The sequence below is a fragment of the Haliotis rufescens genome, unplaced genomic scaffold (assembly GCF_023055435.1).
Source record: "Haliotis rufescens isolate VD_foot unplaced genomic scaffold, xgHalRufe1.0.p SCAF_3, whole genome shotgun sequence".
In the NCBI taxonomy this organism is placed as follows: Eukaryota; Metazoa; Mollusca; class Gastropoda; order Lepetellida; family Haliotidae; genus Haliotis; species Haliotis rufescens.
The window spans coordinates 15,951,783-15,966,514 of record NW_025964001.1 but is presented as its reverse complement, the minus strand read 5'-3'; the positions used below and the strand labels follow the sequence as shown (position 1 = coordinate 15,966,514).

General features: G+C 36.5%; 1 protein-coding gene across 1 annotated transcript in view; it reads left to right on the top strand.

The window, feature by feature from the left end:
• Nucleotides 1-1,051: 1,051 nt before the first annotated feature.
• LOC124134886 (serine/threonine-protein phosphatase 2A 56 kDa regulatory subunit epsilon isoform-like) overlaps nucleotides 1,052-14,732 on the top strand; it is a 56,638-nt gene continuing 42,957 nt past the window's right edge. Inside the window, exons 1-2 of the mRNA XM_046499977.2 lie at nucleotides 1,052-1,556; nucleotides 6,216-6,412. Coding sequence (XP_046355933.1) covers nucleotides 1,415-1,556; nucleotides 6,216-6,412 — 339 coding nt within the window. The 5' untranslated portion in view covers nucleotides 1,052-1,414. The remainder of the gene's footprint in view (nucleotides 1,557-6,215; nucleotides 6,413-14,732) is intronic.

Here is a 14,732-nt window from a genome sequence, read left to right as displayed (position 1 = left end):
GTAATTACTGATAGATTCACTCAATAGATGATAAAACGCGGAATGTTGTATGTGGTGAAAGTGCAGTGCTAATGCATGTTCATTCTGGTGTTGATTGGGGTGTTTCAAAAACAGGCTCATCTAAAAGACAATGTTTTGCTTTAAAAAGCAAAACGAAGTAAATTAAACTATGTAGGCCTATCATTGGACATTTGAAAGATGCTTTATCGAAACATTAACCTTCATTTCATTAAACATTGAAGGTATTCTTAGAACAATCTAAGCGTTTTTTCTTGCAATATTGTACATACAAAAATATTCCTTTCAGAAAATCGTGATTATCATTTCAACAAATACTTTCACGAAATACACGTGTATCAATCCGGCTTTACTTAGATATGTCATTTCTTTTTAAAGAAATATACATCTCAACATCCGTATCGGATACATATCGTACAGTATTTGTATTAACAAGTATTTGGGAGTTTCCTCTTATCAAATATGGGTCGATCTAGGAACAAAACAATAAGGAAATATCTGCAGTTGAATGTGACTTAATATCCCACACAAGCTAGGAATGTTCACACAATGATAAACCACAAAAATATATGAACTGTACATGCATATGTAGTCATATAAGATTGCTTTATTTTGTATTCAATATTTGAAGGAACATAAAATCTGTGTAATATCTTATTTTAATCAGTGTGCAAAAAATGCCTATGCCTATGCGTTGAGAAAAACAATGCAGAATATATTTAATAGAATCAGAGACCATATACCGGTATATGGTCTCTGATAGAATACAGTACACATTCAGAACTGATTACCGCATACATTAAACACAATATAAAGTGAAGAAAATTGCTAATACGGAAGAATTAAATGATACTCAAGGATAGGAGATATGGAATGTCTAACAATGCGACTTAAAAACACAGTCTACGGTTATAAATCATTAAATGTATTCACGTTGGATTATTATTTAGCGTTGGTGTGTAAACATTCGCTCGTAGCGACCCTATGACCCTGTGACCTCAAGCTCGGGAACGAGGTCGTTCAAATCTCGTTGAAGTCTCTCGGACTTGCCGCATGACGAGATGTGAAGGAAACCATTAGTAGCAACATTGTGATTATCTGTTTGCGAGTTTGTATGCCCTCAAAACAACACTTTAAGTGAGATCTCTTCATTGGATACATATATTGGGTCAATCTTATGACATCTGTCTGTTACATGGAGTAGTCAGCGGAGCATAAATTACCATTTGGAGAAGTGAAGTGCGCTGTCAAGTGTATCCACGGATTGTCAATTTGCAATGCATCAGCAGAGGCCATGTTCAAAACTTGGAGCGAATCAGCGATTATGAATTAGAAAGTCAGGTTCATATTCACTTACGGGATCGCGGCGATATCGCCTGCGATAGAAAATACCATCATGTCTGCGAAGGTTGCCGATAGAATCGACCCTTTCACCAGTAAGGTGTCTATCAAATCTAAAAAACAGAAACGGTCTCAGGGTTCATCGCATTATCGGACTAAAAATGCCCCTGAGTTGCAGGCTTTACCTCATCTTAAAGGTAAGATTAGTGATAGTCATAAAATTTGTAATGCCGTCCAATGTACACTTTCTATACTTCTCACATGTTGATATGTCTGATTAATTTATGATATTTCAGACCGGTGCCATTGGCATCATGGCCGGTTATAGTCTGTTTCAAACACTACATTACAATAGCATAACTGTTAATAAAACAATTTTGTCGTTGTAATTTCCAATTTTATTGTGTCGTCGTATCAATTTCGTTATGTGTGAGCTAAACTGTGGATAATATTCCCCCTCATAATTATCATCATTATATATTTAGTCAAATGGAACCTTTTTGAAATAGACTTTAAGAAAATGGTTCCAAAATAGCATTCTACGCCATTTTGGCTATGTTAGTATGCAACAAGTACTTTAGAAACATCTTGATGTGACTATAAGAATAATTGTGAATGCTTTGCATGGACTGTTCATAGATAAACAAGTGTAAAGTTTTGAGATAATCTTTCAAAGCATGGCAAATGTGTTTGAATTCAATCAATTCTACATGAATCCTAATTATTTATTACATATTTACATTAAAAACACTATATGCAGGTGTCAGTTTTAATCTATCTCAAATGCCATTGAAGTGTGTTTTATTCTCTTTAATCAGCTTAAGTACAAGTTGGCTATGTGATTAATCGATATGTGCATTATTCACTTACTGTTATGCAATGTCCACAATAAGAATTGCACTTGAGTACCTTTAGACTTTCTTAAGCAGGGATATATTACAATTATGCAGGTATTGAGATATTGTTAAGTAGCTCATCTATAAAGATATTCAAGAGAATTATAGTAAGATCTGAATTACATCTGTACTTACATAAAAGTTCTGTGTATTTGATAAGGTGGATACAGGGAGGAAACAAACTGCAAAGGTAATTAGTCAGGGTTCGACACAGTCACTAATCTATGAATCTGCAAATCATAGGTTTGAAATAAACTGGTATAATCAAATGATTGGATACACTCAGGCCTCAGGCTATATTAGGCTCATGAGTACCTGTCCTTGTTCACACTTCAAGGATGTACATTACTACCATGATTTTTTATATGACGATAATAGACATGGACATTATGTCACTAATCTTTGAAATCACAATTTAAAATCTCTGTTATTACACATGTTCACATGTTACCACAGTTTTATTAATTTCCATTCTATTTTGTGACAAATACATCACTCATTCGCCACCATGCCTTTTTGAATATCCGGCCTTGTAGCATAAGGAGTTCTCACCCTTGTCTTATTCTTAGTACTCAGGAAAACATCCCTTCCTTCTAAAAGTTCATTCATGACACTAATTTGAATTTTGTTTTCTTATTATGAATTAATCATACATGAATTAATCAAAATAAGATTAGGTCTAATGGTCTATGGCATACCAAACTACCATGGGTTTCCAGGTTAGAAGAGGTTCCCAGCACCTACAGTATGCTTGTAGAAGGTGACAAAATGGATGGGGTTTTACTGTCTGTTACTTGGTTGATCTGCCTGGGACATTGTTCATAATAGCAATCACTGGACATTTGGACCAGTCTCTTTGATTTACAGATCGCTATCATATAGCAGTGTGTGGTCTTAAACAACAAATAACTATGTGTTCAGAAGAGGAATTTTCATACATTCTTTCTTTTGAGCTCATGAGTGAGATAAGTTCTGTTGTTAAATTATTGATGAGAGAGACGGAGCTGAAGCATCACTTGCGAAACAAAGTTAGAGTGGTGATTGTGTCCAGAATATATGTCATAATAGAATGGAGATATCGTGCTTGTAAAACCTTGGCAATAGTGACTCCAGAGGTTTCTGGTCAAATCAGAACATTGGCATTTAAACTACTTATGATGTTACATGCAAACTAATATTTACAAGTCTGTTTATATTTATGATATTAATTTTAGAAGTTATTTTGACTTCACATACATATTCAATGACTTTTGAGTCTTCGACTTTTCTTAATATGAACATGATGAAAAGAAATTTCCCCATCAGGTCCAAACCAGACTAGGTAGCCTAAATATGTTTTTGGAGTATACAATACAGTTTTAGAAGTCAAGGGTCTGACCCAAGTTTTGAAAAGATAAAGAATTGGTCTTCAACCCATGCTGTCGCAAGAAGCAAGTAGTCAGACACGTTGACATGATTGATGCGTGTCATTGTTAATGTATCCCATTTGCATAGATCGATGCTCATGATGTGGATAGTTTAACGAATATCATGTCTGTACTGTCTTAACAGCTGATACATGTAATGCAACTACCAGCCATGTGTTTCCAGCCATTATGATTACAATGGGGGTGACTGTGAAGGAGCAGTTTTATCCTTCTTTCTTTATCTTCAAATAGGAACTTAGATAAGCCGTTTGGACTGAACCATTGTGAACTGAACTGGAAACATTTTGTAGGCTCAACAGCCATACTGTGTAGATGAAAACACTACTGCATAGACTAACAGAAGCTTTAATATTGGTTGGTCATATTGAATGATCATCCATCAGAACTTTCAGATTGATCCCCATCACAAGTAATTAGATCTTTTCCTTGATCATGTTGGATTGCAAATGTCTGGGACTAAACCTCTTAGTACACTCAGCTGATAGATCTACATTTGTTTAAGGTGAAATCTGGGACAGTGGTGTAGGTTAGTGGTTCAAGCGTCCACTCGTAGCCCCGAGACCTAGGTTCGAGTTCCCACATGGGCATGATGGGTACAATGTGTGAAGCCCATTCCTAGAATATTGCCCATAGTGGCTAAAACCATACTCACTCACTTAAAGTTACTGTTGAAAATGATACTGGGACTGTATTTTGTATGGGCAATTCTTTTTAGCATGATACAATGTAATATCAAAGATGTCTCGGCCTGTTGCAACCGGTTACTCTTTGATTAGAATTCCTATTCTATTTAAGAAATGTGCAAGTCGGTAATCATTGTCTTTGTTTAATATCATTAATAATCATTTGCAGTAACATTTCTGAAACTATCAATATTTATATTGTCACAATCTGATGTATTTACAATAAGATTGTTATAAAAAAGGTCCTGAATCCTCAGTTTTTTACAGTATATCAATGATGTAAATCACGTAATATGCTGGTGATATATCACCGATAACCTCATTGCTGTCACACATTCCCCATATTGAATAATAAAACAACAGTTTTTAAAAACATCATCATCGACAATGCTGGTCATAATAATCAAATACTAAGCTAAATTTAAGAATAATAACCAACTACATACTTTGCAAGTCTATAATGCACATATTCATGACCAGTCTTTGTTCTGAGTAAAATAAAGTCTAATTTGTATGCCATGCTCAACAGTCAACTAGTCCAATGAGTGAATTCATGAATGTGAGACAACATTCATTCATTAAATGTTGTATGTCATAGTAACCATGGTAACACATATTTCCTAGAATCCAAATGACAAGAATTGATTACGTTCTCACACATCTTGCATGTTCATGCAGAACAGGAAATAATACAGTGAATGTCAGTCAGGAATTATTGCTGTTTGAATGTTGTACCTTGCACAAGATATTTTGAATATTTTGGTATAAATGAAAGGTTACAGTAGGTCAAATAACCAGTTCACGATTTTTGGAACCATAACATCACTAAAGATGTCTGCAGTTCATAACTTTAGAATGTTTCATTAACGAAAACAATTCAAGGTCACATCATCCTGATTTTCAGATCATTATTGCATTCTGTGCCAAAAGCTTTTGAGTCTACCTGCCCAAACTTGGTATCATCATCACAAGGCTGAAAAGGCCTTGAATTTAAGGTCCGTTGTGAAAAGCCTTGATTGTTTTGTGTCAACCTTAAAAGGCCTTGAAAATCACCAAAATATCTTGAGAAGCCTTGAATTTGTACAAACTGACATGTACTTGTATATAAGAGCAGGGTCACCTCTAGGAATTTTCTGACATTGGCCTTTTATCTCAAAATTTCAAATATTCCAGAGGTACACCCACTCTTACCCATATAGCACAACATACAACATTAAAATGCAACATTGTCTTTGGAAGTGTGGGTTTCTTTTTTTTTAAATTTTGGGGGCTAAAAGCACAAGCCTTCTCCCCTCCACTCCTGAATTAAACTGCAAGCATGGTAAGATAATTTAAAAATCTTGACAGATTGTGAAAAATTTGTTATGTTCACACTGCTTTTAGCTCTTACAACTAATATAATAGACAGTATGCTTGATATAATAAAGTAATAACCCAACTTAAGCCTTGAAAAGGACAGTTGATAGCCTTGAATTTTGTTAAAGGCCTTGAATTTTAGTGTTTCATGTCCGTATGAATCTTGTGTTTGTAGATTTAAGTGTCATGATATGGACTTTTTATGAACAAAATTTTGCTTTACTCGGGCTTCAGATTAGTTGTGTATGTTGCAGGCTGTCATTGTTCCCAAAGGTAATGCCATAGTGGGGTATGATATTTGATAATATACCACTAGGGTGGGCAAGAAGTTGAGTGCTCGCAATCATGATTCATGGCCGATGTTCCCAACAGTAACTAGAATTTGTTAATTTTTGTTGACCTCGATATCACTGGTACAGCTGGAAAGATGGCATTAGGCTGTATTTGTTTGTGGTGTCTAACACATCTTATTTATGAAATATCTATCATTTCAGATACTCCACCTGGGGAACAGCAGGACTTGTTCATCAAGAAGCTTCAGCAATGTTGTGTTGTGTTTGACTTTATGGACCCTGTGTCAGATTTGAAGAGTAAGGAAATTAAAAGGGCCTGTCTGAATGAATTAGTGGATTACATCACAGCTACACGCAATGTTCTGACAGAACCTACGTATCCGGAGATTGTTCGAATGGTAGGTATCAAATGAAAGCCTCACTTACTGAGTGGTTCTGTGTTGCTAGATACATCTCTGTATTTTATGCCATTAGATTATTATAACACATCTGCTGGTCATAGTGTAAATGTTTGTGAAAATAGAAAATTAGTCATGCCCTTCCTTGTTGCCTACTAAACAATGATTTGAATACCAGTTGAATAACACAGATATGAGGAATAGGAGCCAACATACAGCAGGTCGGTGGTTCCATCCTCGTGCTTTATCATAGCAAAAAATGTTAACAGATTGTACTTGTTGTTACTCTGCCTGGCACTCGACATCAAGGGGATTATACAAGAACTGGCCATTTCGTAGTCAATATAATCTGTCTGAGTGGGATATCCATGTGTATCTGCAGCATGGTATCTTATTGGAATAACACTATAAAACTGTTGTATGTCTGGACTGGTACAAGCATGTAAGACTGACGCCTATTCTCTGAAAATAGTTCTGATCACACACACACTTTAGACTAACGCCTATTCTCTGAAAATATATGATTTTGGAAGAAACGAACAACTCCATTTATATTGACAAGGAGCCCTAGTAATATGGGAGATTCAGAACCTGAACCTGAGGAAAATCTAGTTTTGCTTCATTTGGGACTATAGCATTAGCATCAAACTGTTCCATACGTAAAAAGCTATGCATATTGTTATAATGTTAAACTGCCACTAAACTCACACGAAATTGAAGCAGATTGTTCCTAGTTGAATAATAGTTTCAGAAACAGTTTCTGCCAATCATAGTATTAAAATTCTATTGGATATTATATTTACTTGATTGCTGATAGGTTTGTGAGAAGATGTGGACGGCTGAGTGCTATTTCCAGCTTTGTTTTCAGGACAAATACACATGATAGTCTTGATCTCTGCATATAAAAAATATCTAGCAAACTTGAAATAAGATTTAAGTAGTAAATCTTCATGTCTCTTGGCTAGCAACCAGTTATCTCCGAGGACCAATTATCGCCAAATCCATGTTATAGTGTGCATGTGATCGCATCTTGTTTTACTTTTGTTCATTTTCATTAGAAGAGAGAAATATTTATCCAAAAATGGTGTACAAAACGGTTTCATGTGAGGAAATATTAAAAAACGCACCATATAATCACATTGCTCAAATACAACTTTACAAAAGACACAGAGGGTGTCCCGTGACTAATTCATGTGTAAACAACAATCCAACAACACGATGATGCACATTCATAGCTTATTGTCTGTCATTTCTTTCCCAAAATATAATTCTAAAACCTATTTGAGCTATTTTTCCAAAAATGCATAACCCTGTATAAATATCGCGAATTGCAAAGTACATAGTGTTGAGGATAAGCATGTGTAAGTCAATTTAGGGTAATATTGGTTTTCGTCAGTTTGCAGATGACAAATTGTTAAAAGCATTTCTTATTAATTGTAATGAATATAAAATTGAGTGCGATATCAGAGAAAATAGAAAATCTAATTTGTATAACTTAAGAAGTGTGCATGATCCAGGGCATGTGCTCTTCAGACAATGGCGATAACTGGTACAGTTGGTCAATGGGAAACTTCTTTTTCCCACTGTTTTGATTCCTTATCGTCTCATTATGACAGAAATCTACTGTAACCTTTTCCTCCAACAGAAATACATGCATTTTCTCATAGTTTCCAAAAATCAAAGTTATTGAAACATTCAACTTTGTACACGGAATATTTAAGAAATAACACGCAAAAATGGCAATAACTGGTCGGTGACCAGTGGTGATGTTTTTATCAAAAAGTCACACTTTCATTAACCAAGTTTGTTCTCTTCTGTTTGTTCTTCTGAAGTGTTATTATGTGGTGTTTGACTGCATATTATACTTTAAAAATCTATGTTTTTCTCCAAAATACTGCACATTATCTTGATTATGCTTGGGGGGTGCCCTATATTCAAGAAAATACAGTTTGTAGATGATGAGGGCATTGGTTTGTTCAATGGACTCAACCATATGTAGGGCAACTGAAGCGTGGTACTTAACCTAGGTATTCAGTGGGCTTGAAAGTTTCAGAGAGTTTAGAGAGTGTTCTTATGTACTGTCACTATTCAGGATAGTGAAGATTTCAGGTTAGTTTCTATTGCAGCAAAGTTACTTTCAGTTCAGTCAGTCATTATGAGTCCCCTTCCATAAGTTGTTTGGTTTGTTGTTTTACGCCGCACTCAGCAATATTCCAGCTATATGACGGCGGTCTGTAAATAATAGAGTCTGGACCAGACAATCCAGTGATTGATATCATGAGCATCGATCCAAGCAATTGGGATCGATGACATGCTTCAACCAAGTCAGCGAGCCTGACCACCTGATCCTGTTAGTCGTCTCTTACGACAAGCATAGTCGCCTATTACAGCAAGCATGGGTTGCTGAAGACCTATTCTAACCAAGATCTTCACTGGTTCCCCTTCAATAAGAAGTAAGCGCTGCTTTCGGTCAATGTGTTGCCCTGTGTTCACTTTTCCGAGACAAGTAAAACTCAGGCAGGACTCGTGATATATCCCTGTGTACTGGTTGATTTTTACTTGTCAGCCCTATAGACATTTGTCCACTTCCTTCCACAAGGTTCGTTTAAGACAGCGATGAGTAATTGTCACACTGGATGCAACTATACACACATATACTAATCTCATTCAAATCAGATCTTGGACTCTTATGTGGTATATCGTTCTGGGTGAAGATTGAGGACACCCCCATAGGAGGTCGTGTCAGGTGTACATTCTAATCAGCCAATTACCACACAGGCTTTCAAATTCTCAGTACAATGAACAAAACAGACAGACAAGCGTGTCTGATTTCTATATCTTGAAAAAGAAAATAATTGAGGACATCCGACAGGCAAAAAATAAAATCATGCTATTGTATTATTGTGAATATGTAGTACGCCCGGTCGTTTCTGAACGAAATGGCATCTACATCCAAAAGGCAGTAAGATCAAAGGAAGATGTGTGGTCCATGTGGGTTTTCATTGGTACAAATCGATATTTCTGTACAAATCGATATTTCTGAATGAACGTGGTAAAGAAATGTTGAAGAGAGCTGACATCTGATTGGCTCAAGAACCCATGCATCCTTCATTTAAATTGGGAGGTCATAGTTCACTCAAGGTTCATCCGTCATGACCTTCAATGGAGCTGTCCATAGATCTTGACACAGAGCCGCATTAGAAATTGGCACTTGTCCTATAGTCCTTGCCAAACTGCCCATTAGTTGAGGAATCGTAAGGACTAGTAGAAATGTGCCATTTCTTAGGATTTTGCTGTGTTATCATTATGAGGACTACTAGACCAAAAATGTCAGTTTCTATTGCTGCAGAGAGGTGTTGCATTGTGTGTTCATAGCTTTCAGCCAAGGGAGCCGTGCCAATTTACACTTATCAGAGGGGTACACAAAGTATCTGATCGAGACTACTAGTTGTTGGACTTTCATTTTGTGGAAGCCTCAGTGGCTGAGTGGGTTAGATCGCCAACTTTGTTTGCTGGCAATTAGTTGCTTCACTGTGCTAGTTGCAGTGTGGGTTTGAATTCCAGATGGGACTAAACCCCCAAAAGTACTTTACTATGAAAGTGTTATCCCCAATATAACATTTGTTACATTGGAGTAAGAGATTTGATATTTTATGAGATTAAATATACATATCCTTAGCTCTGTAGAAGTATCATTTAAAGACTTACTGGAAGGAAATTGTTGTACCGTTTATAGAACTTACTGGAAGGAAATGGTAGTACCATTTATGGAACTTGCTGAAAGTAAATGGTAGTACCATTTATGGAACTTGCTGAAAGTAAATGGTAGTACCATTTATAGAACTTACTGGAAGTAAATGGTAGTACCATTTATGGAACTTGCTGAAAGTAAATAGTAGTACCATTTATGGAACTTATTGTAAGGAAATGGTAGTACCATTTATGGAACTTGCTGAAAGTAAATGGTAGTACCATTTATGGAACTTGCTGGAAGGAAATTGTAGTACCATCTATGGAACTTACTGGAAGGAAATGGTCGTACCATTTATAGAACTTACTGGAAGTAAATGGTAGTGCCATTTATAGAACTTGCTGAAAGTAAATGGTAGTACCATTTATGGAACTTGCTCGAAGGAAATGGTAGTACCATTTATGGAACTTGCTGAAAGGAAATTGTAGTACCATCTATGGAACTTACTGGAAGGAAATGGTCGTACCATTTATAGAACTTACTGGAAGTAAATGGTAGTACCATTTATGGAACTTGCTGAAAGTAAATGGTAGTACCATTTATAGAACTTGCTGAAAGAAAATGGTTATACCATTTATGGAACTTACTGATAGGAAATGGTAGTACCATTTATACAACTTACTGGAAGGAAATGGTTATACCATCTATAGGACTTACTGGAAGGAAATGGTAGTACCATTTATGGAACTTACTGGAGGGAAATGGTAGTACCATTTATGGAACTTACTGGAAGGAAATGGTAGTACCATTTATGGAACTTACTGGAGGGAAATGGTAGTACCATTTATGGAACTTACTGGAGGGAAATGGTAGTACCATTTATGGAACTTACTGGAGGGAAATGGTAGTACCATTTATGGAACTTACTGGAAGGAAATGGTTATACCATCTATAGGACTTACTGGAAGGAAATGGTAGTACCATTTATAGAACTTACTTGAAGGAAATGGGTATACCATCTATAGGACTTAGTGGAAGGAAATGGTAGTACCATTTATGGAACTTACTGGAAGGAAATGGTTATACTATTTTGTAATTTCCATAATCAGCTTTTATGACTCATTGTTGCATGAAATAACCGTTTGAGTAGACAAAAGCTATCAAGCTCAGCTTTGGAGAGTTGGAACGCCAAACAGCTCGTATTGTAATGTGTACCTCAATACATTTACGCCAGGCCACATGTTCCTCTGCAACATCAGACATTTTCCAATAAATAAACTGAAAAATAATGCAATATCACTTACTACAGCAATAACTTCAGTAAAGGTTTTGTGTTTGTATTGTTTGTAAAGTTTTATTGGCAAATTTGGGTTGTTTCAGCCCCTGCAGAGAATCAATCAGAGGAAACATAATGCTTATAATACTTGTTGCAAAACCTGTTTCAAATCTAAATTACAAGAAATCTATCAACACAGTGAAAAGTCAAAAATATTTCCAGTCATTGATTCGAGGTTAACAAATGTTTTTCAGCCAAAGTTATTTCAACATGCAATCATGTACAATGGGTACAATATGTGCATCCATTTCACGAGTACACTCGTTATGAAATTGCTGGAATATTGCTAATAGTGGCATCGAACCATTAACTTGACCAAACAAGATTTTACTAGACTCTGGCTGAGACTAGTGGCTAATTTCGTAGGCTACTGTTAACATGGTTAGAACACTATATCTGTGTTCAGAATTAAGGGTGGCCAACAGGCCCTTGACATTTTCTTCTGTAATGACTTTTATCATTAAAGTTATGACAGGAACCCCATATCTTGAACACTATTATATCCATGTTCACATAAAAGTCGGGGCAGTCGGGTAGCCTAGTGGTTAAAGCGTTCGCTCGTCACGCCGAAGACCCGGGTTCGAGTCCCGACATGGGTACAATGTGTGAAGCCAATATTGCTGGAATATTGCTAAATGCGTCGTAAAACCATACTCACTCACTCACACACTCACTCACTCACTCACTCACTCACTCACTCACTCACTCACGTAAAACTCATGAAACCTATGGATGTTCTGTAATTCAGGTTCTATTCTGCTCCCTCATCCTTCTTAATGTGTTACTTGTCACTGCTTTGTCTCCATAAGAATGTAAGAAAGAAAGTCTTCAACTCCCATGGTTTTACTGGTCACTCTCATCATAGGTTAATAAGTATGCCTGTGATAATTGATATTTCTTGATTATGTATTCTTGACAAATACATCCATCATATATAGCTGTGTTATTTGATGCTTGTGGTTGATATAGCATTGCTGGACATAATTGGGTGTCTATCATTGTCTATTTTTAGCTTTGCTTTGTAAGACTTTCCTGATGTATGATGATGTGATTGTCAAGTTATGTGTTGTGTAGTTTGTAGGATACAATCAAAGATAGATGTCACAAATGATTTTATCTCAGGCTCTGTTAACTTGAGACATGAGTGGTCATACTTTAGCAATCATTAAGAAGATTATGTTCAGTGATAGTCACCCCAATCATCTCACAAACTCCATATTTATTTGACTTTTTTTTTGTTAAATATATGTTAATTTGTGAAAGAGTACCATTGTTTTCTGTAGCACTGGTTTGTCTGTGTAGACCTAACTTGCGTGGCACTTATCTAAACCATACACAACAACTTCGTTGTTGGAGAACAAACATAGTTCAATTATCAGTGAAACTAATACAGGAAATATGAGGGTCTTGTAAAGTAATGAAATGCTGTTGTGCACTGTATTGACATTTGTAAGACTTAAACATTAAAATAATTACAGGACCTTTATGTTTCTCGTCAAGAATTTGGTACAGTTTTTCCCTGCATCCATTCTAGACATTTGTGTGTACTGGATGCACATTTTTGCATCATGTAAAACCCTGTATACCCCTTCTATACTGCTGTGCTTTTTAAAAAAAAATATCTCAAATATTCATGAGAAAATACATAATTATACAAAGTTCAGTTCTTAGTTTGGGGCACGTTTATGTGTTACTCACAGATTGGTCTAGAAGAGGGTCGGGGGTGGGGGCTCCACTTATTGGAGAAGATCACAACTATGGTAGTTCAGTGGCATGATTAGTTGATTAAGAAATTTCAACCAACTCGTATCACTACTGAAAGAGAATGAATACAGTTGGATAATTCGAGTCAAGCTTTCCTTGCCATACAGCTTATGTTAAAAAGAAGAATGTGTAGTTTGCTCATAATAATTTAGTTGGGTGTCTACAAATACGACCATGACTCAAGAGGTTTGACTGATGATTCACATTATTTTCTTTGATCGAGATGGTTTGTTTTCCTGTACTAAGTGTTCATGGGGAAACAGGAGCAAATGTGAGCAAATGTATGCCCTAGACTTGACAAGAAGGAAATAGGAAGACACTCATTCGACTCATGTGGTGTGGGTGGGAAGGAGAGAGAAAGAGGAAAACAAAAGGGTGGTGAAAAGAGTAGAAAATGGAAAGTCTATACCTAAAGTTAATCATCTTGATGGTTAAGATATGACATGATTATAATATTAGCAAGAAACATGGGTTTCCTTTAGGGCTGCAACAAATACACTTTGAGGCGAATACGATTCGTACCACGAATATAAGATAATGAATACGAATTTTAATTCACGAATACAATAATAAGTCAGCAGTTGATGTATTATTTGTTATAGTCAGTGAAACATTAACAACGTAACTTATTTGACATGGTTTGTTAATTATCAGTAGATATAGTATTCACGACCGTCCGTACGTCCGTCCGTACGTCCCACCTGTTTGTTGTCGCGATATCTCAAGAACTAAACACTGGATTGTCTTCATATTTGGAACTATGGTGTATATACAGACTCCGCAGACACCAGTCGGTTTTGGTGACCTTGATCCCATTTTCAAGGTCACAGCAGACAAATCTGCTTTTAGAGTTGGAAAACGGTGTTGCCGCGATATCTCAAGAACTAAACTCTGGATTGTCTTCATATTTGGAACTATGGTGTATATACAGACTCCGCAGACACCAGTCGGTTTTGGTGACCTTGATCCCATTTTCAAGGTCACAGCAGACAAATCTGCTTTTAGAGTTGGAAAACGGTGTTGCCGCGATATCTCAAGAACTAAACACTGGATTGTCTTCATATTTGGAACTATGGTGTATATACAGACTCCGCAGACACCAGTCTGTTTTGGTGACCTTGATCCCATTTTCAAGGTCACAGCAGGCAAATCTGCTTTTGGAGTTGGAAAACGGTGTTGCCGCGATATCTCAAGAACTAAACACTGGATTGTCTTCATATTTGGAACTATGGTGTATATACAGACTCCGCAGACACCAGTCTGTTTTGGTGACCTTGATCCCATTTTCAAGGTCACAGCAGGCAAATCTGCTTTTGGAGTTGGAAAACGGTGTTGCCGCGATATCTCAAGAACTAAACACTGGATTGTCTTCATATTTGGAACTATGGTGTATATACAGACACCGCAGACACCAGTCGGTTTTGGTGACCTTGACCCCATTTTCAAGGTCACAGCAGACAAATCTGCTTTTGGAGTTAGAAAACGGTGTTGCCGCGATATCTCAAGAACTAATCGCTGGATTGTCTTCA